Raw genomic sequence first — 24,511 nt, forward strand, 5'->3', positions numbered from 1 at the left:
AGAGCACTGGCTTTTATTCTTGACCTTGTCGTACTTCTCTAAGATGTGAACTCTGTAAGAGTATGTTATGTTGCACATGGCCAGGGAAAGGCATATCAGAATTCATAAGCCTGCTCTCAAGTTATCTGTTTAAGTTGTTCATTATTTCACCATTTTGGGGGTTGTTCTTTTTAGAATCAAGACTTGTTTGCTACATCACAAAATAAAGAATTTGATCCCCTGGGTCCCCTGCCACCTGGATGGGGTAAGTCACATGGATTTTTAAATTGAATTCAGTTATTTTAACAATTAGGTATTTATGGATGGATGATATACCCTGCGCTTGCTTCAGTGAATATCTGGAAAGCTTTTGGGGTGTGTTGGTTTAATTCAGAGTGCCAGATAGGCATTTGATTTCCCAAAAGTTCTAAGTTACTCTTCTAAAATACAAAAATATTTTGCCCACTCAGCATAAGAAATGGATTATGATACACATGAAAGTCTGGATGGACCTCAAGGGCATTATGCTTAGTGAAAAAAATCCATTTCAAAATATTGTATATTGTGTTATTCAATTTGTATAACATTCTCGAAATGACAAAACTATAGAGATGAGAAATAGATTAGTAGTTGCCAGGAGACAGAGCCACTGGTAGGTGGTTACAAACATAGGAGGTAACGTAAGTGGTTCTTACGTAGTGGTGGAACAGTTCTATATCTTGACCATGGTGGTGATTACACAAATCTGTACATGAAATAAAAGTGCATAGAACTGTATGTTTACATAAATGAATTCAAACTTTAAAAATTAATGAAAATTGAATAAAGTTCGTAGTCAACAGTAATGTACCAGTGTCAATTTTCTGATTTTGATATTGTGCTATAGCTACATAAAATGTCACCATTGGAGGAAACTGGTTGAAGGGGGTATATGAGATTCTTTGAACAATTTTTGCAGTATGCTGTAATACTTATTTCAAAATAAAAAGCTTTAAAGATATTTTGATCATATTGGTGCTTCGAAAACACAGTTCAGAGGTTGATTGAGTTGATGTTGTCTGAAAGAACAGTGGAAGGGGGAACATATTGGGGTGGTGACTGTGTCCTGCATGAGCATGCTCTGTTATCAAGTATCTTAGTTATTAAAACTTTTTATAGACTTTAAGATGAGCCTGCCCTACCAGATTATTTTATATCCATTATATAAGTCATAGAGCTGTAGCAAGTTTCCAGAGTAAACACGGCAATATAGAAACAGTTTTGCACGGAAGAGAAAGAGAATACAGAAAGTGCAAAACAGCAAAGTAAAGCCATTTATGGAACCAGTTGAAGTTTTATCTTCAGGAGCTGCAGATATTTCAGAAAGTGATATTTCTAGATAGTCTTGTTGGGAAACATCAGTTTCTAAGATAGATTGCTCTAGCATTACTTTATTTAGGAATGGAGGGGAAAAAATTGATGTCAGTGTCATGTGAATCTGGGCAGTAAATGATACTGGCTATGTAAGCCTGCTTTTCAGTTACCCCATTGCCCTTAAAGATATTTATCCCTAGCATTCTTAGGAGTCAAAGAAGTAAAAAGATATAATAGTTCATAGTTACAACTATTATTGTCACTAGCTTGTAGCAAAGGGAAGGCATATGAAAGTTGTGAATTTCTGTCTTTACCAGTGTCTGGTAGTGTAGTAAGGAGTCTTTTGGATCTGTGGGAGCCTTGTAATGGACAGTTTATTGTTGGTATGAAGTACTTCAGAAGAAGGGATGTTGTTCTTTTGAGGCATATTGAACTAGACCTGCTTGGTTGCATTCCCAGACATGGATGGTCTTCTCAGCTTTATTTCTAGAGTTGTTTTATGTTTGTGTTACAGAGGAGAAACGATATACCTGTAGGTCGTGTATTCATCCTCTTAATTTTAGTGCAGAAAAACCATGACCTGATTGGCTTTTGTTAGAAACACAAACTATTTTGCTCCTTCTCCAGGGCAGCTGTTAAGAAAAATTGTTTCTCGCTCAAAGAAGCATGAATTGGAGGCTATGTTGCCTTTATTTGTAAAGCTTTTCTTGCAAATCTGGTCCTTGTTTTCTGTATTTATTATTATCCTCAACATCAGTATTTCTCATTTTTACTTTAGCCAGCAACACCTCCATAAAATACGGTCTCTAGAGGCCCAATTCCAGCTTATGTATGTTATCAGAATTTTGCCTTGGTTATTTTACATTCTGCTTATTTTTAGGTTTCATACTCCTGAAGTTGAAGTGCAACCCCTCCCCCTTCTTAAATGAGTTCCCGACCATCCTATTATTTAGACTGATTACTGCTTTATGATTCTCTGCCTTTGGGGCATATGCATTATTTGTTGAGCCAGTGACAGCACTGGTACTATCACAACTGAGAACCACCCAGAAGACCCTGAGCATTGATCCAGGAAATAAAATCCCAGTTTACAGCCTGTGTTGATGTTCTAAAGTTGTTAGCATTATTTTTGTGACACCATGTATCCAGCTTCTTCACCCTTTCAGACTTCTGTATGCTAGGACTAGACATTACTACCTTACAAGCTGACAGTGAAGAATTTTTAACACATGCAAACTATAGAGGCTGGAGAACAAAGAATGCTTTTGGTTCAACAATATGTCTAATAGGGCTTTGTATAGAGGGTTTACCCATCAAGTATAAAGCTATTTTCTCATTTTCAGAGTTGCTATGAAAGAATACATAGAACAACAAGAAGCTTCTGTTTTTCAGTGTTTTATTCATCAAGTCAGGAAGTGGTTTGATGTGCATTCAGGCTTGGTGTTCAGTTATTTAGGAGTTGTTTGCCATGTGATTTTTTTGAACGAAGTAAGAAATCAGCTCTGTAGTCACAGTACTTCTCACTAAGCAGGTGAGCCTTCAGTTTGCAAGCGCATCACCTTTGAAATTTTGGTTTTCACAGCCTCTTCCAAGAAATGCTTTTATCAATACTATATACTTAGAACAGACATAGAAATAAGTTTTCTATTAACTTTATCTTACCTCATGTTAGCTTTTTTATGTTTTGTTGGTTTTTTGTTTTAAAAATGTTTTTAAGCTTTTATTTAGAAAGCCTACCTAGTAAAATCACAACTACAAAGTGTGTGAGCTATAATCTAAGTGCACAAACTAAATATTTAAAATGTCAGGGCTTCCCTGGTGGCGCAGTGGTTGAGAGTCCACCTGCCGATGCAGGGGACACGGGTTCGTGCCCCGGTCCGGGAGGATCCCACGTGCCACGGAGCGGCTGGGCCCGTGAGCCATGGCCGCTGACCCTGCGCGTCCGGAGCATGTGCTCCGCAACGAGACAGGCCACAGCAGTGAGAGGCCCGCGTACTGCAAAAAAAAAAAAAAAAAAATGTCAAACATATGTTTTTCACTGAAAAGAAAATTTGCTTAGTTAAAACAGTTAAAAATGAGGGACTTCTTGGTGGTCCAATGGGTAAGACTCTGTGCTCTCAGTGCAGGGGGCCGGGGTGCGATCCCTGGTCAGGAAACTAGATCCCACATGCATGCCGCAGCTGAGAGTTTGCATGCTGTAACTAAGAAGTCTGCATGCCGCAGCTAAAGAGCCTGCACGCTGCAATGAAGATCCTGTGTGCCACAACTAAGACCCAGTGCAGTCTAAATAAATAAATTTTTTTTTTTAAAAAAAAGACTTTTAAAAATGATAAAACCAAAGCACACAAAACAAGTTCGGGAATAAGGCAAAATTACACCAAAGCCTTAAATCTGTTCATCTGAAAGGAAAGGAAAAAGGAATATCTCCATGCCATCCCTAGCTTCATGCCACCATTCAGTAAACACTGACCATGGGTAAGAAGAGGGTGTCCTTAGCTGAGGTCAGTAACTCACCAGCTCTGATGTGGTTGGCAGGGTGCTCCGACTTCAGAACCCTTGGAGAACCCAGGCAGTGACTCTGTTCATGTTAGCTTTTTGAAGAGAGAATATCTGGCCTTGAAATCTGAACTTACGTGGCAGTTAAAAGGTTAATATACGCTCAACTATGCACTTAGGATATTAATTTTAGATTATAAAAGTTACATAAAAATTACTTGTACACAAGAAATTTATTAATTCTGTAAGTGTATTTAAAAATTTAACTGCCAAGAACATTAACTTATTTGTTATTATGTAGCTACAACTGTGTAGCACTGTGGGTGCTTCTTTTTGCCTCAGAGACAGCTCTTAAAGTTGGTTACATGTTTCCACACTCAAGGTTCCATGACCAGCAAAGCCATTTTTATTATTCAGATTGTGGCAGAAGATGCAGAGTCCATTTTCTGTATGTAATACACTCTAGAAGTTCTATTTCCATTTTAGGTCAGCTGATATAGAAACTACCTGAGATGTCAGGAGCAGATTCATGATACCAATATATCCCTTCTGTGCCACCTCCACCCCAACCCCTACCCCCTGCCCCAGTATCATCACTGCTACTTGCGATCATGGAGTCAGTCCTGGAGATAAGTTAAAAGTTACCAAACACTAACTTTACGAGGCTATATAATTTGGCCTAACACTCATTCTGCAATATCTTGCTTAAAGAAAGATCCAAAGGATCTAAATAAATGTTGTTTGAAAAACAAATGAACTTTCAAACCATAGGAAATAAAAATTGGCTTTATCGCCATGGAGTTAAGCTTAAATTTTTTTTTTTGAAAATTGCTAATTTTAAGATAACCATGCTTTGTAAAATGTGGGAATCCATTTCATACTATTGAATACTTCAGTTTTCATTTTTAGACATCTTGGCCAAATTTAAAAGATTCAGACACTGGAAGAGACCGTTCTTTTGAAGAATTAATTTGTAATGGATCAGAGAAGTCAATAGTTCAAAACAACAGAACTAGTATTAATATTAAAATTTCGAACCTAATTTGGTTATTAAAAGAGAAAATAATATCCACACATCTTGTAAACCTTAATGAGAAATCTCAAAGAAGTGGGGCAAATTGTGTAGAATGGGTATAAGAAAACAAGGAGAATTCTAAAGCAAGAGGCAGGTGGGTAAACAAGTAGCTGCTTCAGATACAGTAAATTAAAGAGCCAAGCCCTTCTGCCCAACCCTGTGTAAAAAGTTAGTATAGATATTTAGGATTTGGAAACTGGTTGTATTAAGAAACAGGATATATTTTGAAACTGTCTTTTCTAGTTGAATAATGCCTAGCATATAGCAAAGAAACAATTAAGTTATATCCCCCCATTGTATTTTAAGAATTGAGATGGTATGATATGAAAAAAATCTCTGAATGCAGACGTCAGTTTCCATCCTCTAGCTGCTACTTAATTCTGAAATTTGGGGCAGATCTGAGTTACCATATCTTCAAAATAAACGAAAACTACCTACTCTGTGGGACTTTTAAGGTTAAAATGAGGTCATATATGCAGAGTTAAAACAGTTAATTATTCTTGCTGCTGGTTGGATTGAACAGAAAGGTCCTACGGGCAGGGCATTGTGAATTATGTCTATTTAGTTTCTAGGACAGCACCAGGGACCGGTTTTGTGGAAGACAGTTTTTCCAGGGTGGGGGCAGGGGTGGTAGTGATGGGGAATGGTTCATGTGGTCATGCGAGCCAGCAAGCAATGGGGAGCAGCAGATGAAGCTTCGCTTGCTCACCCTCTGCTCACCTCTTCCTAACAGGCCGAGGACCCAGGGGTTGGGGACCCCTGTTTTAGGATAAAATGATATTTTATAACTTGAGTAAGTATGTGGATTTAATAGTGAGAGAATAAATTAGACCTTTAAAGTTGTGATTTAAAAACTACAAAATCAACAGAGCAGTGAGAAATGGGCAAAATCAGCTCATCTTATTTTAATTTGAGGAAGAAGACTATGCCAACTCTAATGCTTTGCCTTTTTCATTTGTTTTAAAGAGAAGAGAACGGACAGCAATGGTAGAGTATATTTTGTCAACCACAATACTCGTATTACACAATGGGAAGACCCCAGAAATCAAGGGTAAGAACTTGCAGTTATTAGTGTATAGATAACTTCTTAAAGATTGTACCCTATTTCCAACTCAGTTATGAAAAATATCAAACCTACATATTCTTTCCCCAAAGGCCTTAATTACCCATATACTTAAGAGAAAAAAATTACACTATTACTTCCATATAATGAATGTGGGTTTCTTGAGAGTACAGGGGGGAAAAATACCTCGCTGGTATATATGAATATGTGTGTGTGTGTGTGTGTGTGTTTTCCCCCCCAAAATACCTGTTTGTTGTTAGTAAGACCAGATTACTAATTCTAAAGTGGGGTTTTGCAACCTGACATCTCTGGATAGAATTCAGGGAGTATGTGACTTAGAGGGGAAAAATACATACTCATTTTCAGTAACCTTTACCTGAAACTGAGTGTTCTTTCCATTATGATTGTAGGCCACAACCATAGTATTAGAACTAACAATGCCTAGGACTTTGCCACCAGTAGAAATCACAGGTTTTTAATATCTTTCTGCAGTTGTTGCAGATATCTCAAAATATTGTTTACACACATCATTACAAGAACTTGCTAGTTAATAAGCCACTAAAGAGGTATATTATTTATTACAAGTTTATCTTTTTAATATTTATTATGTATATGTAATTGTTTTTCTTTATAACATTATGTGATAGTGTATGTATTAGTTTGCTAGAGCTGCTTTAACAAAGTACCACAAACTGAGTGACTTAAACAACAGAAACTTGTCTTATACATATTTTAGGAAGCTAGATAGAAGTTCAAGGTCAAGGTGTCAGCAGAGCTGTGCTCCCTCTGAAGGCACTAGGAAAGGATGTGTTCCAGGCCTCTCTTCTATCTTTGATAGTTCTTTGGCTTGTGCAGCGTAACTCCAGTGGCATTCTTCCTGTATGCATGTCTCAAGGTCCAAATTTCCCCCTTTAATAAGGACATTGATCATATTGGATTAGTGGCCCACCTTATTCCAGCATGATCTCATCTAATTACATCTTTAATAATCCTGTTTCCAAATAAGGTCGCATTCTGAGGTACTGAGTGTTAGGATTTCAGCAGAAGAATTTGTGGGCTGACACAATTCAGCCCATAACAATATGTAATGCTGTGTGTTTATCAGATTTCCAGAGGGTTCCATTCTGCAGGGAATTTGGTAAGCTATATAGTCAGAAGGCACAGTCCCCACAAAATAGACCTCACTTAAGACATCAGGCACAAGCTGGGAGGTCTCCAAGACTACTCTCACTTCAAACTGACTGACTACAAATTTAGGGTGTCTACCCAACCACTTTCAGGTTCAATAACTCACTAGAGAGACTAGAACTCTCTGAAACCTCTTATACTCACAGCCTCCTTTATTACAGGGAAGGGATACAAACTAGAACTAACAGAAGGAAGAGATGTATAGGGCAGAATCTGAGAGGGTTCCAATTGCCCAGAATTGATGTGGAACAGTATGTGTTGAGTATTGCCAACCAGGGAATCTCACCCTAGTCTCTAGTAACCAGAGTTTTTATTGGGGCTCCATGATGTACTGCCTGCATAGCTAACCTTTAGTTTCCAGCTCTTCCCCACAGTTTGGGCTAATACCTATAGTGTCTAGTTACTCCAGAGGTTAGAGCTGATATGGCATATTCCAAAGCCTCCCTCATAAATCACATGATTGACCGTCTGGTGTTTGAAGCCCCTAAGCAAACAAAGATACACTTGACAGGCAGGACATTCCAGAGGCCTAGAGATCATCTCCCAGTAGCTGAGGGCAGGGGTCTGACCTCTGTTTGGGCGTGATTAAATCTTCACATCTACCATAGGTCAGGGTTTTAAGAACCTCTATTTTAAAAGTGCGCTTTAAATTTAAAATCTATTTCTGGGTACCAGCAAATCACAACATTTTATGGAGTTATGGTATTTAACTTAAATATTTTCAATTTCTTAAAAAGGAATAATTAAGAATTTCATAGGTAACATTTCTAATTTCTCTTTAAAATTCTATCACTAAGGATAGAATAGACCATGTCACCTTTCTGTAATTTGCTACCATTTTTTTGTTCCCCCTTGGACCTTTAAAGTTTCAGAGCTAAAGTTAGAATCATATTTTTATAAATAATACAAATGACCCAGTTCTATCCAATTTGTTTTCAAGAAAACAACTTGTTACTGAGCCCATCTTGCAAATATGATTACAACAAATGAGAAGTGTTATCTTCTTAAATTTTTAGTAGTCTGTTTTGTCTGGCATTTGTATTTAGTTCTGTAAATATAGTTAAATGATCTTAACTTTTTGACATAGTTCACAAAGTACTGTTCTAGGCAATGGTTCTAAGCCTTTTGTTCTTCTGAAGTACACTTGAGGAAAGTGACACTCCTGTCAGCAGTAGTGGCTCTCTAAAACAGTGAGATTAAATGCCTCTAACCCCTCCTTTTCTTCCTTTCTGTTGTGAACTTGAACATTTCCATTGCTTTGCCTTCTCACCAGACCCACCAGATGAGAAAAATGAAACTGTAGAATAGAGAAAAATGAACTGGAAAATATGGATGAAACTTAGAACACTGAAGTTTAGAGAAATTAAGCAAGGTCTAAAGATAGGTATTAAGGAAGTGGGTAGGAATACTCCATTAAGAACAGTTGAGTTGCCTTAATAGGAATAATAGAGATTCTGGACAAGGGGAAGGGCTTCACTTGGAGGTTTGACAGACCATGTCTTGTTTAGGGACATGGTGAGTAGGCGTACACTACACAGGGTTCATGGAAGGGAGCTGGAGGTAGAGTGCAGAGGTAAAACTGAAAGGAAACATAGAGGGCAGAGTATCAAGACAGAGTGAGGGCCAAATGGAGGAGTTTATGTCTTATAATTGGTTCGTGGTGAATAGTGATATCACTTTTAGAAGAGAAAGAATTTGTTCAGATCTCCATTTTAGTACTCTGTCAGCAATGTGAAATATGAGTACAGGACCAGAGTGAGACTAGAGGCAGCAAAACCAGTTAGACTGCTGTTAGGAAAGTTTAAAAGAGAGGTGAATGACTGATGGTTGATGGACCTGTTGACATGTTTAACATGCTTGTAGGATTTTAGTAAACAGGTGGAAAATACTGGACTAAATGGTTTTCTAGAAGATTTCTACCGCCTTTATGGGTATTTTTAGTTTCTGTACTTGGCAAACAAGGAACTCTTTAACATTTTTTGTTTATATATGTTTCTGTGTTTTATATAGTCAATTAAATGAAAAGCCCTTACCTGAAGGCTGGGAAATGAGGTTCACAGTAGATGGAATTCCATATTTTGTGGACCACAATAGAAGAACAACCACCTATATAGATCCCCGCACTGGAAAATCTGCCTTGTAAGTTTTCTGAATGTTTTGATTAAAAGTAAAACTGATTCCTAAGATTTTTATATAAAGATCTCAATTACCAAAGAGTGCTATTTCTTGAGGTGGCTTGCCTGTAGGTCTCTGATCACTAAATGTTTTGTATTTCCATTAGCTTCTTAAATATTTTCTCCTAGAGACTTTCCATATTTGTTATCATCTATTCACAGCATTAAATGAGAGTGTTTAGGAATTATCAGTACAGTACTGCTCACCAATTAATCCCTGATTCTGATACCTACTTTCTTTCATTTCTATCACCTTTTTTTTTTTTTTTTTTTTATTTTTTTTTTTTACGCACAGGCTCAGCGGCCATGGCTCACGGGCCCAGCCGCTCCGCGGCATGTGGGATCTTCCCGGACCGGGGCACGAACCCACGTCTCCTGCATCGGCAGGCGGACTCTCAACCACTGCGCCACCAGGGAAGCCCCTCTATCACCTTTTAACTTGAAAACTCCCATTACTTTTTCTTTTCCATTTTTGAAAAGTAACTGTGTTTTGTTGATTTGCTTAATATGTTTTGTTTAGGGTTTCTTATTTTTTAAATTACGGTCAAATAGACATAACAAAGTTGACCATTTTAGGTTTATATCTTAGTGGTGTTAAGTACACTTATTGCTGTGCAACCATCACCACAATCCATCTCTAACACTTTTTTATTATCCTATACTGAAACTCTGTACCCAGTAAACTGTAACTCTCCAGTCTCCCTTCTCCCCGAGTCCCTGATAAGTACTGTTGTACCTTCTGTTTCTGAATTTGACTAATCATACAATGTTTGTCCTTTGTGACTGGCTAATTTCACTTAGCATCATGTTTCCAAGGCTCATCCATGTTTTAGCTTGATTTTTTTTTTTTTTTTTTTTTTTTTTTTTTTTTTTTTTGCGGTACGCAGGCCTCTCACTGTTGTGGCCTCTCCCGTTGCGGAGCACAGGCTCCGGACGCGCAGGCTCAGTGGCCATGGCTTACGGGCCTAGCCGCTCCGCGGCATGCGGGATCTTCCCGGACCAGGGCACGAACCCGTGTCCCCTGCATCGGCAGGCAGACTCTCAACCACTGTGCCACCAGAGAAGCCCTCATTTCTTTTTAAGACTGAATAATATTGCATTTTATGTATTACCACATTTTGTGTATACATGTGGTTAATGGACATTTGAGTTGTTTCCACCTTTCAGCTATTGTGAATGATGCTGTGAACATGAGGGTACAAATATCTGTTCAAGTTCTTGCTTTCAGTTCTTTTGCATATATATTCATAATTAGAATTGTTGAATCAAATTACAATTCTGTGGGTTTTTTTGTGACGTTGCCATACTGTTTTCCACAGTGAATGTACCGCTTTACGTTCTCACTGATAGAGCACATGGGTTCCAGTTTTTCCACATCCATGCCAACAGTTGTTACTCTGTGTGTGTGTGTGTGTTTGTGTGTGTGTAATGCCATCCTAATTAGTATGAAATGGTATCTCATTGTGGTTTGTATTTCTCTAATGATTCATGATATTAAGCATCTTTTCATGTGCTTACTGACCATTTTTTGTATCTTAGAACAAATGTCTGTTTCAGTCCTTTGCCCAGTTTTGAATCAGGTTGTTTTTTGTTGAGCTTTAGAAGTTCTCTGTATATTCTGGATATTAATCCCTATCACATATGTCATTTGCAAATATTTTCTCCCATTCTGTGTATTTCCTAAGCATTTCATAGCTTTAGCTCTTACATTTAGACCTTGGATTCATTTTCAGTTAATTTTTGTAAATGGTTTTAGTAAGGGTTCAACTCCACTCTTTTGCAAGTGGATATCCAGTTTTGCCAGCACCATTTTGTTTAGTGGTCTTGGCACCCTTGTCAAAAACTATTTGACCATATATGTGAAGGTTGATTCCTGGCCTTTCTGTTCTATTTTTCTGTATGTCTGTGTTTATCCCAGCACCACACTGTTTTGACTGCTGTAGCTTTTACTAAATTTTGAAATCAGGAAATGTGAGTCCTCCAACTTGTTCTTTTTTGAGATTGTTTTGGCTTTTCAGGGTCCTTCTGAGATTCCATATGAACTTTAGGATGGGTTTTTCTATTTCTACAAAAAAAAAAAAACAACAAAGACATTGGGATTTTGATAAGGATTGCATTGAAGTTTTCTTTGGTTAGTGTTGACATCTTAACAATATTAAATCTTCTAATCCATGAACATAAGCTGTCTTTACATTTATTTGTCTTCTTTATTTTCTTCCAGCAATGTTCTATAGTTTTCATTGTGCAAGTCTTTTACCCTGTTGGTTAAATTGATTCCTAAGTGTTTTATTGTTTTTGATGCTATTTGTAAATGGAATTGTTTTGTAAAATTTCCTTTTCAGATTGTTGATTGTTAGTATATAGGAATACAACTGATTTTTGTATGTTTTGTGTTCTACTTTGTTGAATTTACTTAGTGCTAACAGGTTTTTTCGTCTGGAGTCTTTAGGGTTTTTTATATATAAGATCATATCATCTTCAAACAGAAATGTTTTCTTCTTCCTTTCCAATTTGAATTCCTTGTCTTTTTCTTGCCTAATTGCTCTGGCTAGAACTTCCCATACTGTGTTGAATAGAAGTGATGAAAGCAGGCAACCTTGCCTTGTTCCAGATCTTAGAGGGAAAACTTTCATTCTTCCACCATTGAATGTGATGTGAGCTGTGGGATTTTCATATATAGCTCTTATTATGTTGAGTTGGTTTCCTTCTAGTTTGTTGAATTTTTTTTATCATAAAAGGATATTGAATTTTGTTGAATGCTTTTTTGCATCATTTGAGATGATTGTGTGGTTTTTTTTTCCCCTTATTAATGTGTGGTGTACTATGTTGACTTTTCATATGTGTTAAATCATCTTTGCATTCCAGAGATAAATTCCACTTGGTCAAAAGGATTAAAATGTTAATCCTTTTAATATACTCCTGAATTGAATTTACTAGAATTTTTTTTTTAGGATTCTTGCATCTATGTTCATAAGAGAGATTGGTCTGTAGTTTTTCTCTTTTTAATTTTGTTAAGCACATTATAAACATACTTTTAAATTTTTTTATTTTAATTAAGTTGTACTCGACATACAATATTGTTTCAGTTGTACAATGCAGTTTTGTTTTCATGTAGCACCTTTGTCTGGCTTTAATTTCAGGACATTGCTGACCTCTCGTTATTTTTTCTTTTTCTTTTTCTTTTTTTTTTTTGCGGTACGTGGGCCTCTCACTGTTGTGGCCTCTGCTGTTGCGGAGCACAGGCCCCGGACGCGCAGGCTCAGCGGTCATGGCTCACGGGCCTAGCCGCTCCGCGGCATGTGGGATCTTCCCGGACCAGGGCACGAACCCGTGTCCCCTGCATTGGCAGGCGGACTCTCAACCACTGCGCCACCAGGGAAGCCCATCGTTACTTTTTTTTAATATGCAGAAAATAAAAAATTAAACTTTCATGTTTCAAACAAACTAGGAATTCAGGCCAATTAGGTATTAATGAAATTAGATATGTAATAAATTACAAACAGATACTGTTGTATCGTTAATCTTAGTTACAATTAAGTTTGGGCACATATAGCAGAAAACCCCAAAACAATAGAGGCTTGTATGAAACAGAAGTGTATTTCTCTCCATCATTAAAAAATAGTCCAGTGGGACTTAAATAGCACACTACTGAATAATCCATGGCCCAAAGAACTGGCTCACTAGAAATAAGGAAATTTTTTTACTTTATGATAATAAAAGCAAAACATCACAATTTGTGGGATTTAACAAAAGTAGTCTTGGAGGAAGACTTAATTGCTTTAGAGGACTAGATTAGAAAATAGTGTGTAAAATCATTGATCTAGAGCTAGAAATAGAAAAGTTAATTAAATACAAAATATGCATAAAAGCAGAAATCAGTGAAATGGAAATGAAAGAACAGAAAAATCAAAGCTACAAGTTGGGTCTTCAAAAATTTAATAATATTGGTAAACCCTAGTAAACTTGAGAGAAAAAAGGAGAAAAACTGGGAAATGTAGTCTGCCCAAGTAAATCTCAAGACTCTGTTAAGGTCAAAGGAGAGAATGGATTCAGGAATAGACACTGTTCTCAGACAGAACCTCCTTTACCTAGTCCTGTTATATTTGGCTGTATATAAGAGAGAATCTCACAACAGGGGCTTTAAAAAGATCAAAGTTTATTTCTGTTTCTTACTTAAAAATAGTCATGGGACAATTTTTATTTTAAAGATGGTATTAGGAGTATGCTGTACTAGGGCATTTTTGTATTTGACTACTGAGTTCTTAGGGAGTGTGGTATTGTGTTTTCCTTCAATATTTTATCTTACAAGAAACTATATATGTCATATTAACATTCTTCCTCAGAGACAATGGACCCCAGATAGCCTATGTACGGGACTTCAAGGCAAAGGTTCAGTATTTCCGGTTCTGGTGTCAGGTTAGTATTGGGACTGTATTTCTGTACTCCTTTTATTATGTTGCTTACACAGTCAGTGATTGTGAAAATAATTAACCTGTAGAAAAAGAGGTAAAATGGAAGCATTGGAATTTTTCTCCTATTTTTAGGTCAAAGAAATAGATTTATCCCTTAGATAATTTATGGCTTCTCTTGTCCAGAAGAATAAATTTGAAACCATTTGAATAAGGAAACATTGCTACTCATTCCAGTACTCATTATTTTCAGATTGGAGAAATCTTCAAACAAATGAGTTAAAACATTTCTGATATGTAAATTATAACCAGCTCCTTTCATATCTAGCATTTGATATAAATGACGTTGATAGATCCGTACGTATGTATCACTTTGATAGATACATTAGTACATATATATGGTTATACTCAGAGTATGTTTAACAGATGTGATCAATTATTTCTGATGTATTATAAAAGTTTACTGAATTACCGATTTCTTTATGGGGTCTAAATAAAATTAATGTACTAGTCAAAGTGTTACTTTGATGAATATTTTTAAACTTCAAACTCTTGTACTGGGCCTGTGCAAGCAAAAAGAATTTGAATTAGCTTTTTGAAAATTTAAGTAAAGATTTGTTTGACTCATTAAGTAATCACTGTGCATACGACATCTTGCTTCTGTTTCTTATGTATCAGATGATCTATAATTAGCATGAATACTCACAAATGCATGGTTAAACATTATTAAATAAAAGTTCATATTCATAGTCTGCTTGTTACTGTAAGCAAAAAAGTAAGTAAAGTTTTACCCTTTTGGTTTTTTGATAGGCCATTTTAATGGTGAGAGTTGACTTAAGACATTCTTATATTTCAGCAACTGGCCATGCCACAGCACATAAAGATTACAGTGACAAGAAAAACATTGTTTGAGGATTCCTTTCAGCAGGTACTGTTTCATCCACTTAATGGTTTGCCCCCTGGCTTCCAGCCCAAAACCTTTTGGTGCTAGCAGTTCAAACACTTTGGAACTTTTTGAGATGGAGTCCTTGAATTTTTTAAGTCTAATCTCATTGCCAGCTACCTTAGTACTTAAAATTGTGGAAAATGCAGATAGCTTTGTGTGTGTGTTTTGTGTATGTGTATGTTCTGTGCTTTTGAAGTGTCAGAGTAACTTAGTATTTGTTTCAGGTTTCTATTTCTAAGCTCAGTGTTTGATGTGAAACAGATATTTAAGTAAAAAAATAGGCTTTTGGTAGACAAAAGTCTGGAAGTACTGTATGAACATACTGGATACAGATAGAAAAAGAGAGGAGAAGACTTTGTTTTTGTACTTCTGTATTGCTTGCATTTTTATAATAAGCATATTTACTCCTATAATTTAAAGAATTTTTTATGTAGTAAAAAATGTAATTGGTCATTGATGACAATATCTAAAAATAATGTTTTCAGGAGCAGTCAACAAATGTTTTAGCTGTCCTCAGAACCTGAGTTAATTTACTACTTACCTTTATTTTACAACTTTGTTTACCAACCAACTACAGCTAAGTATTAAGTGATTTTGATATATTAAAATGACCAGTGGAAAAAAATGTATTAATATGCAAACATCCAGTTCGTCCTTGTTTTATGGCCACATGTGGTTGTGATTCTTTATTATCAAACCCTTACGATAATTTTGGTAGCTACAGCTTTGAGAAGTGCTAAACCAAATGTAAAGGAAAAAGAGATTGTCTGAGATAGTTGACAATAGCTGTCTACTTCCTTTCAGAAACAATTATATATATTCTTTACTAATGGAACCTCAGTTATTAACATTGAAGGGAAATGCCAGTTGGCATCCTGCTAAGTAGGAGCAGATATTTTTTTAGGAGCAGAGCTTGACTAAGGCCACTTAGAGAATTATGAGTCATTCTCTTGATCTGATGTAAGCAAGGCTCCAAGGCCATTCTCTACCCCGTGATTACCTATTTCTTATTTTCATGTTCGTAACCAGTATGCAGTCACTGAGTAGTCAGTCTCTGGTGGGCCAGTTTCTTGGAACATAACTTGCCAATAGCAGTGCTGAAAAGATGTGAACATGAGTAAATGTCCCTTTAGCTATTGATACCTAGAGACTTTCGCAGAATGACAGACCAGATGATGCTAAAACAGTTTTTAAAAATTGTCACCCTAAACTCTACATCCATCCAATAAATGTGAAATAAAAAGAAAATTTTGATTGCTTTGGAAGAGTGACGTATAGCAAAATTAGCATCAGATTTTCTTCATAGCATTTGGATAAAGTTGTTTGGGGTAGTAAGTGTTTTTCTTGACACAGCACAACTGCTTATGGGGGAAATTGCAGGAGAAACATTTCTTTTTTTCCTTCATACTGGCATTTGTTAAAAGGTATTATTTCAAGGTATTTTTTTCTGGGGGGACAGCACGCGAGATCAGGGACAGCCCTACGGTTTGGGGAGCAGCCACAGGGACAAGGAATAGCCAGAAGGAACAAGAAATGAACAAAAAGGATAATTTTAACTTATAACATTTCTCATTTGTGTTGCTATATTTCTAGCCTATAGTGTTGTGGAATACTTGTCATAAGCATTGAATTTTTTGTTACCTCTGGCATTTTCTTGTTTGAGTGGGATATGAATTATGAAAGTGTGGGAACTGAGAGAGCCCTAGCATGAGCAGGTCACTTACTGAGCCTCTCTGGATATTTAAATGTGATTGTTCATTCTTATCCTTTCATGAAATAGAATCATTGTATGGACTTTATTCTCTCCAGGCCCTGTCATTTTTTTCCCTAAGAGTAATTAATGTTTGTAATCTTCTACAGGCCCAATTTTGGGCAAGTAATTAAATACTTTTAAAAAGCAAGAACCCAAATGACCTCTTCATTGTAGCTCAATAATGGTACTGTCCTTCAAATATGAAGATGATCTTATTAACCACTGTAGTAGAATACAAAATTTGAGTAGTTTTTCCAGGTTTCCACTGAGAATGAGTTTTCAAATTAACTATATTTTCTCTGCAGCGTCTGTTTTTCATTTCCAAGTTAGCCAATTAGTTATTATGTGTACCTTTTGGCTATAAAACAAACCCAAACCTACCCAAACCAAAAAGGACCTAAGCTCTGCTCATGGTCACAGTTACTCTGCTCTAAACAAATGAAAGAAGGAACTTTGTCAGTAGTAGGATCATTTAAAAGAAAATTATATATGTATAAAGTATACAGAAATATAGATATGTATAATTTATAAAACATTATGAAACTTTAATGTATTTTCTATATGTGTGATGTTGACCAAACCACAGACAGCATTCTATGTCATGGGGAATTTAAGTTACTTATAATGCAGGAGATTTCTAACCTGGAAGTAAGTGGTATAAGGTGTTTCTACTTTTACCGATTCTTTTACTTCTTCTTCTTCTTCTTCTTTTTTTTTTTTTTTTTTTTTTTTTTTTTTTTTTTTTTTTTTTTTTTGGTAGATAATGAGCTTCAGTCCCCAAGATCTGCGAAGACGTTTGTGGGTGATTTTTCCAGGAGAAGAAGGTTTAGATTATGGAGGTGTAGCAAGGTAGTGATAATATGAATACTCAGAACTTAGTTCCTTTCCTCCAAAGGTATCATTACACTTTGCTTGCAAGTATTATTTTCTCAATTTTCTGTTTCAGGAAAATGAAATGTAGCAAATTTTTGTACCTTTATTAATGTTGCAATTATAAAATTTCAAGAAACATTAATTCAGCACTTTCTAAGGTACTGCTAGTTGATTTCACCCACATCACTCCTTTAATCCTCAGGATAACTCTGTGAGAGAATTTTGCAGGTAATAATGAGGTTTAGGGACTCACCAAAGACATATAACTAAGTTGTAGAGCCTGGATGCAAGCTTTACATCATCAAACCAGAAGCCAGTGCTCAGTCCACCACCTCATATCTGTTCCACAGAACATACAAGGCCCTATAGTGTTCAGGTCACTTTCTCCATCACAGATTCCTGATAGAGATAATAGTCATTCAGTTCCCAACTGAGATTAATATATGTTTTGAAAATATAGAAAGCTGTATAAAATAGGAGTTGAAATTATAAATTCTCCTTTCTTAATATTGGAGCTTCTAATCAAACCCCTAGAAGATAGACTCAAGCAGGAAATTGCTTTGCTTATTCCATAACAGTATATCATAGCAGGTTAAAAATTTGCGTAGTGGTAGCAGTATGGAAAGCCAAGGACTTCGTAGTCAAGACTGGATTTGAATCCTTTTTCTGCACTCAATAGTATAGCTTGGGGCAAATATCTTCATCTGTAAAATAAGAATGATCATATCTACTTCTCTGGGATTATTGTGAAGAGTAGAAATACTGTTTATTAATATCCTAGTTCAGACCCTGTGTCTTTGTGGGGTCACTAACTGGTGGCTACATTTGAGGGATTTTTACTTAGGTTTTGTTTCAAAGCTCACATTTCAAATGTATGAAGTAATCACAGGTAAATAACAAATATGAATAGAAACATTTAATTTTGTATTAGGTAAAGATAATTCAGGGGGGCAATCATTCCTTCTTAACTAGAAAATTAACTAGCAGTATTAAAGTATAAGCAGGATTACTACCAGTAATAGTGTTACAAATCAACAAGAAAGGAAATCTCAGGCACAAGCTGATACCACATATATTGCCCCAGATTCACTCTGCCTACTGTTCTGCCAGACCTTCACCCATGTTACATAGTTAATAACTATAATCTTACGTTAGTGTTGGTTGGTATTTTCACAGCATTTGAATTAGAGCTTCTCAGTATTTTCCTAATGAATGAGTAGCTTGAATTAAGTGCTTTATTGCCTCTGTGAAATTGGAAGGTTTTTCGTATTTATCTAAGATTTAGAGAGCAGTGGAACTTAATGAGCATCACTGAGGGGCTTTGTAATGGATGGAATAATATTAGACTTGTTTCAGCTGTTCTAACCACATGGGTCAACACTGAATTTTAAACTTGCCTATGTATAGTATTTCACTGATTCTAAGACTAAATTTTTCATATTTTAACATCTCTGAAACTGAGATGTGTATTACAATTGGAAAAAATTTGTTAGTGGTTCATCAAATAATGTTGTCTTTAAAGTCAATGATGTCTTAGATTCTTTGAAATATGCAGTGTGTAAATATCTCTGTACAACAGATGTCAGTTTGTACAGAAGCAGTGAAAATCAATATGAGACTAGAGAAATATCACCATCAGGGGAGTATAGATTCCTGAGAACTTTATAACACTGCTCTTTGATTTATTGGTATGGTTACTTACAAGATTTTTCATCCTAAATTTTCTTTTGATTTCAGAGAATGGTTCTTTCTTTTGTCACATGAGGTGTTGAACCCAATGTATTGCCTGTTTGAATATGCAGGGAAGGATAATTACTGCTTGCAGATAAACCCCGCTTCTTACATCAATCCAGATCACCTGAAATATTTTCGTTTTATTGGCAGGTTTATTGCTATGGTAAGTGCAAGTGGAGAACTGTGTTTACTTTGCTAATTTAGCAATACTAAAGCATTGTTTCTTTAACTTTCTCATTTGAAATTTTCTCATCATTAAGATATGTCTAAGATTGGGCTTGTTATATCTGCCCTTTCCCCAGAAATATTCCATAATAGATCATATGACAGGGGAGTTTGTTTTGTTTGTTAGATGAGTTCTTCATTCAAAAAACAAAAACATTCTGAAATACAATGAGATATATAAAATCTTTTATATCTTATAAAATTATCTTAAATGGTATTGTTTTCTTCTTGCATAGGCTCTGTTCCATGGGAAATTCATAGACACAGGTTTTTCTTTGCCATTCTATAAGCGTATCTTGAACAAACCAGTTGGTCTCAAGGATTTAGAATCTATTGATCCAGAATTTTACAATTCTCTCATCTGGGTTAAGTAAGTTTGTTTCCTTTTAATTTATCATTGTTGTGTTGGTAATGTATTCAGACTGTAAGCATGTAATTGGTTTACTGAATTTAAATGGTTTACATTAAACCTGTCTCATTCAATATGATAAATTTTATAGAAATATCTTAGGCAAAAATGTGATTTTAGAGCATAATGTTCCAATTTTGTTGTTAATTCCGATGTTACAGTTTAACAATAGTTATTTAAGAACATAGTCCTTTAGTTAAAAAAAAAACCTTACATGACTGAATTAGTGTAACAGTGTTACTTTCATTTGGGCAGAGAAAACAATATTGAGGAATGTGGTTTGGAAATGTATTTTTCCGTCGATAAAGAAATTTTAGGTGAAATCAAGAGTCATGATTTGAAACCCAATGGTGGCAATATTCTTGTAACAGAAGAAAATAAAGAGGAATATATCAGGTAAGAGAGGATGCTCCTTTTGACATAGTTTTTAGCCTTTCTGTTGGACTGTATAGTATGTTGATAATTGCTTAGTAATACTAGTGGACAGTATTTCAAAAAATAATATTTGCCTTTATACTAATTATTATGAGAACTGCTCATGTATTATTAAGGATGCAATACACCACATCATACCTTGTAAGTACATTGAGAGAGGAACAAGAAAAGGGCTATGGGAGACATCCTTTCATCTAGGTATAATCATGGAGCAAGAATCTGATGGTATTTAATTTGAGCCTTGATGGTTGGGAAGGATTCAGTTATGTAGAAATAAGAGCAAAAGTTATATGCAGAGTTACAGAGGCTGGAAAGCACAAGTCACGAATCGTAAATAAGAGTTGCCATGGTGTGTGATGCTGTCAGGCAGCTCAGAATTGGTAGCCCATTTGCCATGTCCTGCATTTCAGAAGCCAAGGAAAATGAAGAATCTTTAGAAGATGTTGTGGCTAATAAGTTATGATAACCCTTAAGAGAACAGTTAGAACTATAGCCCAATGGTAGATATAGAGGCCAGATTACAAGAAATTAAGGACTAAATTCAGTAGACAGTCTAAATTTCTTTTTAACGAGTCTGGCAGCAAAGCCCATGAGAGATAGGACAGATTCTTGTGGAGGCAGCAAGGTAGAGGGACTGACTATCCTGCAGGTTAACTCAAACTGTAAACCTTACAAAGAATTAGTCTAGTGGATGCTAATGAGTTTAATCCCCCCCTTTCTGACATATTTCAATTTAACCAGAAATATGAAGATTTATAAAGTAATAGAAAAGAATTTTGGTCATATAAAACTTTAAGTTTTTCTCCAGAAGTGGGAGTTTTAAGGCTAGAAGCAGTGCTGGATCACTTTTTAAAATACGAATTCTGTAACTACTATGCCATATAACATCATGGCATTGAAAAGAATCTCAAATTTATATGCAGATATTTTTGTGGGGAATATTTGAAGATCAGGTAAAATTTTTAAGTAAAAAGATGGTTTTCTTAGTGTAGTCTCTTATGCTTTGCATTAGTTCATACTTTTAGTCTCGAGTTATTAGTTCACTGACATATTCTCAACACCAGTTTAGTCAGATAGGGGTGAGATTTCACATAGCTGCTGATTCTTGAGTTCCAGTTTCTGGATCTCTTGCCTGCTTTTCTACTTTTTAAATATTAACATATCCTCTCCACATTTCTTGTGATTAATATTTGCATGGTATATTTTCCTCCATCCTTTATTTTCAATCCTTTGTCTTTCTGTTTAAAGTATGTTTCTTAGAAGCAGCATATTCTTAGGTCTTACTACTTTTATCCATTCTGATAATTGTTACTTTTAGTTGCAATTGATACATTTAAATTTAATGTTATTACTGATATGATTGGACTTAAGCCTGCCACCTTGCTATTTGTTTCTTCTATTTCCCAATTTCTTTTGTTCCTCCTTTCCTGTCCTCTTTTGTATTAATAATTTCTAGTTTTTTTTTCTTTTTATATATCTTTGGTTTTTTCTTAGCTATATACCTCTTTAAAGTTTAGTGACTGCTCTAATGAATATATGCATCCTTAACTTATCACCTTTAATTAATATTATGCTAATACATTAATATTATATGTAACATAATTTATAATTAATATACTACGTGTACATTATAAGAGGCTCATAATAGTATAATTCTGTTTATCTCATTTCAGCCATTTGTGCTATTGTTATTTTATTTCTTATGTTTATAACCCCATAATACTATATTCTTGCTTTAAGCAATCAATAGATTTTAAAAGAAATTAGAGAATAATAGTCTTTTATATTTACTCACGTTACTATTTCTGGTTCTCTTCATTTCTTTCTGCAGATCCATTTTTTCCATCTGGGATCATTTCTCAGCCTAAAAACTTCCTTCACCATTTCTGTTAGTGTGTGCCTGCTGGCAATAAATTCTCTCAGCTTCTATCCAAAAACATCTGTATGTCATCTTCAGTTTTGAAGGATGTGTTCACTAGATTCAGAATTCTAGGTTTATAGGTTTTTTTTTTCTCTCTTTTTTTTAAAACATTTTCTTTCAATAATGTCATTCCGTTATTGTCTTCTATTTTTGATGATGTGAGCCACTATTTCTGTTGTTTTCTGGATGAAATGTATGTTTTTCTCTGTGGCTTTTAAAAGATTTTCTAAAGGTTTTTTAGCATTTTGCCTCGTATATATGCGCTTTTGTGTTCTCCTGATTGATGCCATTTCAGCAGTTACGGAAAATTTTTGTGCTTTTTCTCTGTAGATGTTCCTTTTGCTTCGTTCCCTCTTTCATACTTCAGAGACTTCGGATACATGTATATTTAACCTTTGATATCATCCCAGATGCTGTTTATATTTTTTTCATTTTCTCTGTGCTTCAGTTTGGACCATTTTGATTGATCTGCGTTTGAATTCACTGCTTTTAAGTTCATCCAATTAAATTTTCATTTCAGATATTCAGATATTCTTTCATTTCCATTTGCTTCTTTCAAGAGTTTCTGTGTTGAGAATCTTTATCTCTTCATATATTTTGTCCATCTTGTCCTATAAATTATTTAATACATTTTTAATAGCTTTTAGAAAGTATTTACTAACTTCAGCGTTGGGCTATCAGTTGGCCTTATTCTATGGATTTTTTTCTCTTATGGGTCACATTTTCCTGCTTCTTTGCTTATGTAGTCATTTTTTATTGTGGATGATACATGGTAGAGACTCTGAGTTCTTTTTTTCCCCCCTTTGAAAAATATTGAGTTTTGTTTTGACAGGCAGTTAAATTAAGGACAGATCACATTGATTGTGTGGAAGCTTGCTAGAGCTAGTCTACTTCCATTTTGCTTTTAATCCTAAAACATAATGTTTATTCCTAGAACATGGCTCATAGTCCTTACAATGGAAAGCCCAAGGTGTTTTACCATTACCTTGTGAGAATTAAGCTTAAATTCTGTCTCTATAGCCCTAGGTGGCTGCTGAAATTTCTGGTTGGGTCTTTGGCTTTCCATTTGTTCATTGCACAGGGTTCCTTGGAGTTTCATCGTCCTAGACATGTGTATTTAGGAGTGAGCTAAGGAGTGGAAGTGTGTTTCTGTGCAGATTTGGGAGCTCCTTTTCTTTGTCTTCTTTCTTCCAGGGGTTTTTCTGTAGCTGCTTTGGCAGCTTTAAGCTCCCAACCTCATGTCTCCTCAGCCCAATAGTAGTGTTACTTTTAGTTTGAGTTTCATTTCCCTGTGCTCTTTGTAAACTGGGAAGTGTCCTCAAAGGAAAAGCCTAGTAAATGCGGCTCTGCTCCAGTGTGCCAGCTTCCTTCAAGAATCTTGTCCCCACCAGTTTCTGCCTGCCTTTGATTTCTGTCTGATGCCTTCAGACATTTGTTTTCTGTGATTTGCCCAGTGTTTATAATTATAATCACCCGGAAGATTAGTCCAATACAACCTACACTGCCATTTTCCAAAATTTCAGAGTTTTAATAAACTTTAGGACTTCGGTTGTCTGAAATTGTCATGAAGTAATCAGATGCCTAAAATACATGTTTGTTTGCTTGTTAAAATTGTTAAAAATATTCTGTAATAAAACAAAGTTTGTATTTGATGTGATTTTAACTCTGTTAATATGTATCTATGTAGATGAAGATTAGAAGAAAATCTAATCTGATTCAATCAATATGTCCAAAAATTTGAGTCAGTCAGTAGAATTTGAGCACTGAATATTTGATATAAAGGAATTATTGCTCACTTTTTTGGTGTGATGATAGAATTGTAGTTATGTTTTTAAAAAACATAAAAAAATAAAGACACAGACGTAGAGAATGGACTTGAGGACACAGTGGGGGAAGGGGAAGCTGGGACGAAGTGAGAGAGTAGCAGTGACGAGTATACACTGCCAGACTTAAAATGGATGGCTAGTGGGAAGCTGCTGCATAGCACAGGGAGATCAGCTAGATGCTCTGTGATGACCTAGAGGGGTGGGATACGGAGGGTGGAGGGTGGGAGGGAGACTTAAAAGGTAGGGGATATGGGGATACATGCATACATATAGCTGATTCACTTAGTTGTACAGCAGAAAGTAACACAACATTGTAAAGCAATTATACTCCAATAAAGATGTAAAAAAAAAAGAAAAAAACTTTAAGCTGCTTCAAGAAAGGAATAGCTTATACTCCTGAATCTCCCCCAGCATTGAGCATAGCATTGCACATATTTTAGGTTAAGACCTTAGTTAATGATGAACTAACCTTGAGTTACAGAGATTTTGCATAATAAATTATGCAAATTAAAATAAAATTAAAAGACACCTCATCTTATAGAAATATATACTGAAATATTTGTTTAAAATGAAATTATATGCTATCTAGGGTATGGATGGGGCATAATGAAATAAGATGGGTATTGAAGCTGAGAGATCTGTACATAGGGTT

The 24,511-nt window shown here is 35.6% G+C and overlaps 1 protein-coding gene across 2 annotated transcripts in view; it reads left to right on the plus strand.

Moving 5' to 3' along the window:
• The window catches only part of ITCH (itchy E3 ubiquitin protein ligase), a 112,066-nt gene that overhangs the window by 74,826 nt on the left and 12,729 nt on the right, over positions 1 to 24,511 (plus strand). For both annotated transcript variants that reach the window (XM_024742887.1, XM_024742885.1), the window contains 9 exons: positions 175 to 244; positions 5,870 to 5,954; positions 9,165 to 9,293; positions 13,672 to 13,744; positions 14,594 to 14,665; positions 17,197 to 17,285; positions 19,047 to 19,206; positions 19,505 to 19,638; positions 19,933 to 20,073. In XM_024742887.1, coding sequence (XP_024598655.1) covers positions 175 to 244; positions 5,870 to 5,954; positions 9,165 to 9,293; positions 13,672 to 13,744; positions 14,594 to 14,665; positions 17,197 to 17,285; positions 19,047 to 19,206; positions 19,505 to 19,638; positions 19,933 to 20,073 — 953 coding nt within the window. The remainder of the gene's footprint in view (positions 1 to 174; positions 245 to 5,869; positions 5,955 to 9,164; positions 9,294 to 13,671; positions 13,745 to 14,593; positions 14,666 to 17,196; positions 17,286 to 19,046; positions 19,207 to 19,504; positions 19,639 to 19,932; positions 20,074 to 24,511) is intronic.

The sequence above is a fragment of the Neophocaena asiaeorientalis genome, unplaced genomic scaffold, assembly GCF_003031525.2.
Source record: "Neophocaena asiaeorientalis asiaeorientalis breed wild unplaced genomic scaffold, Neophocaena_asiaeorientalis_V1.1 scaffold82, whole genome shotgun sequence".
Lineage (NCBI taxonomy): Eukaryota > Metazoa > Chordata > Mammalia > Artiodactyla > Phocoenidae > Neophocaena > Neophocaena asiaeorientalis.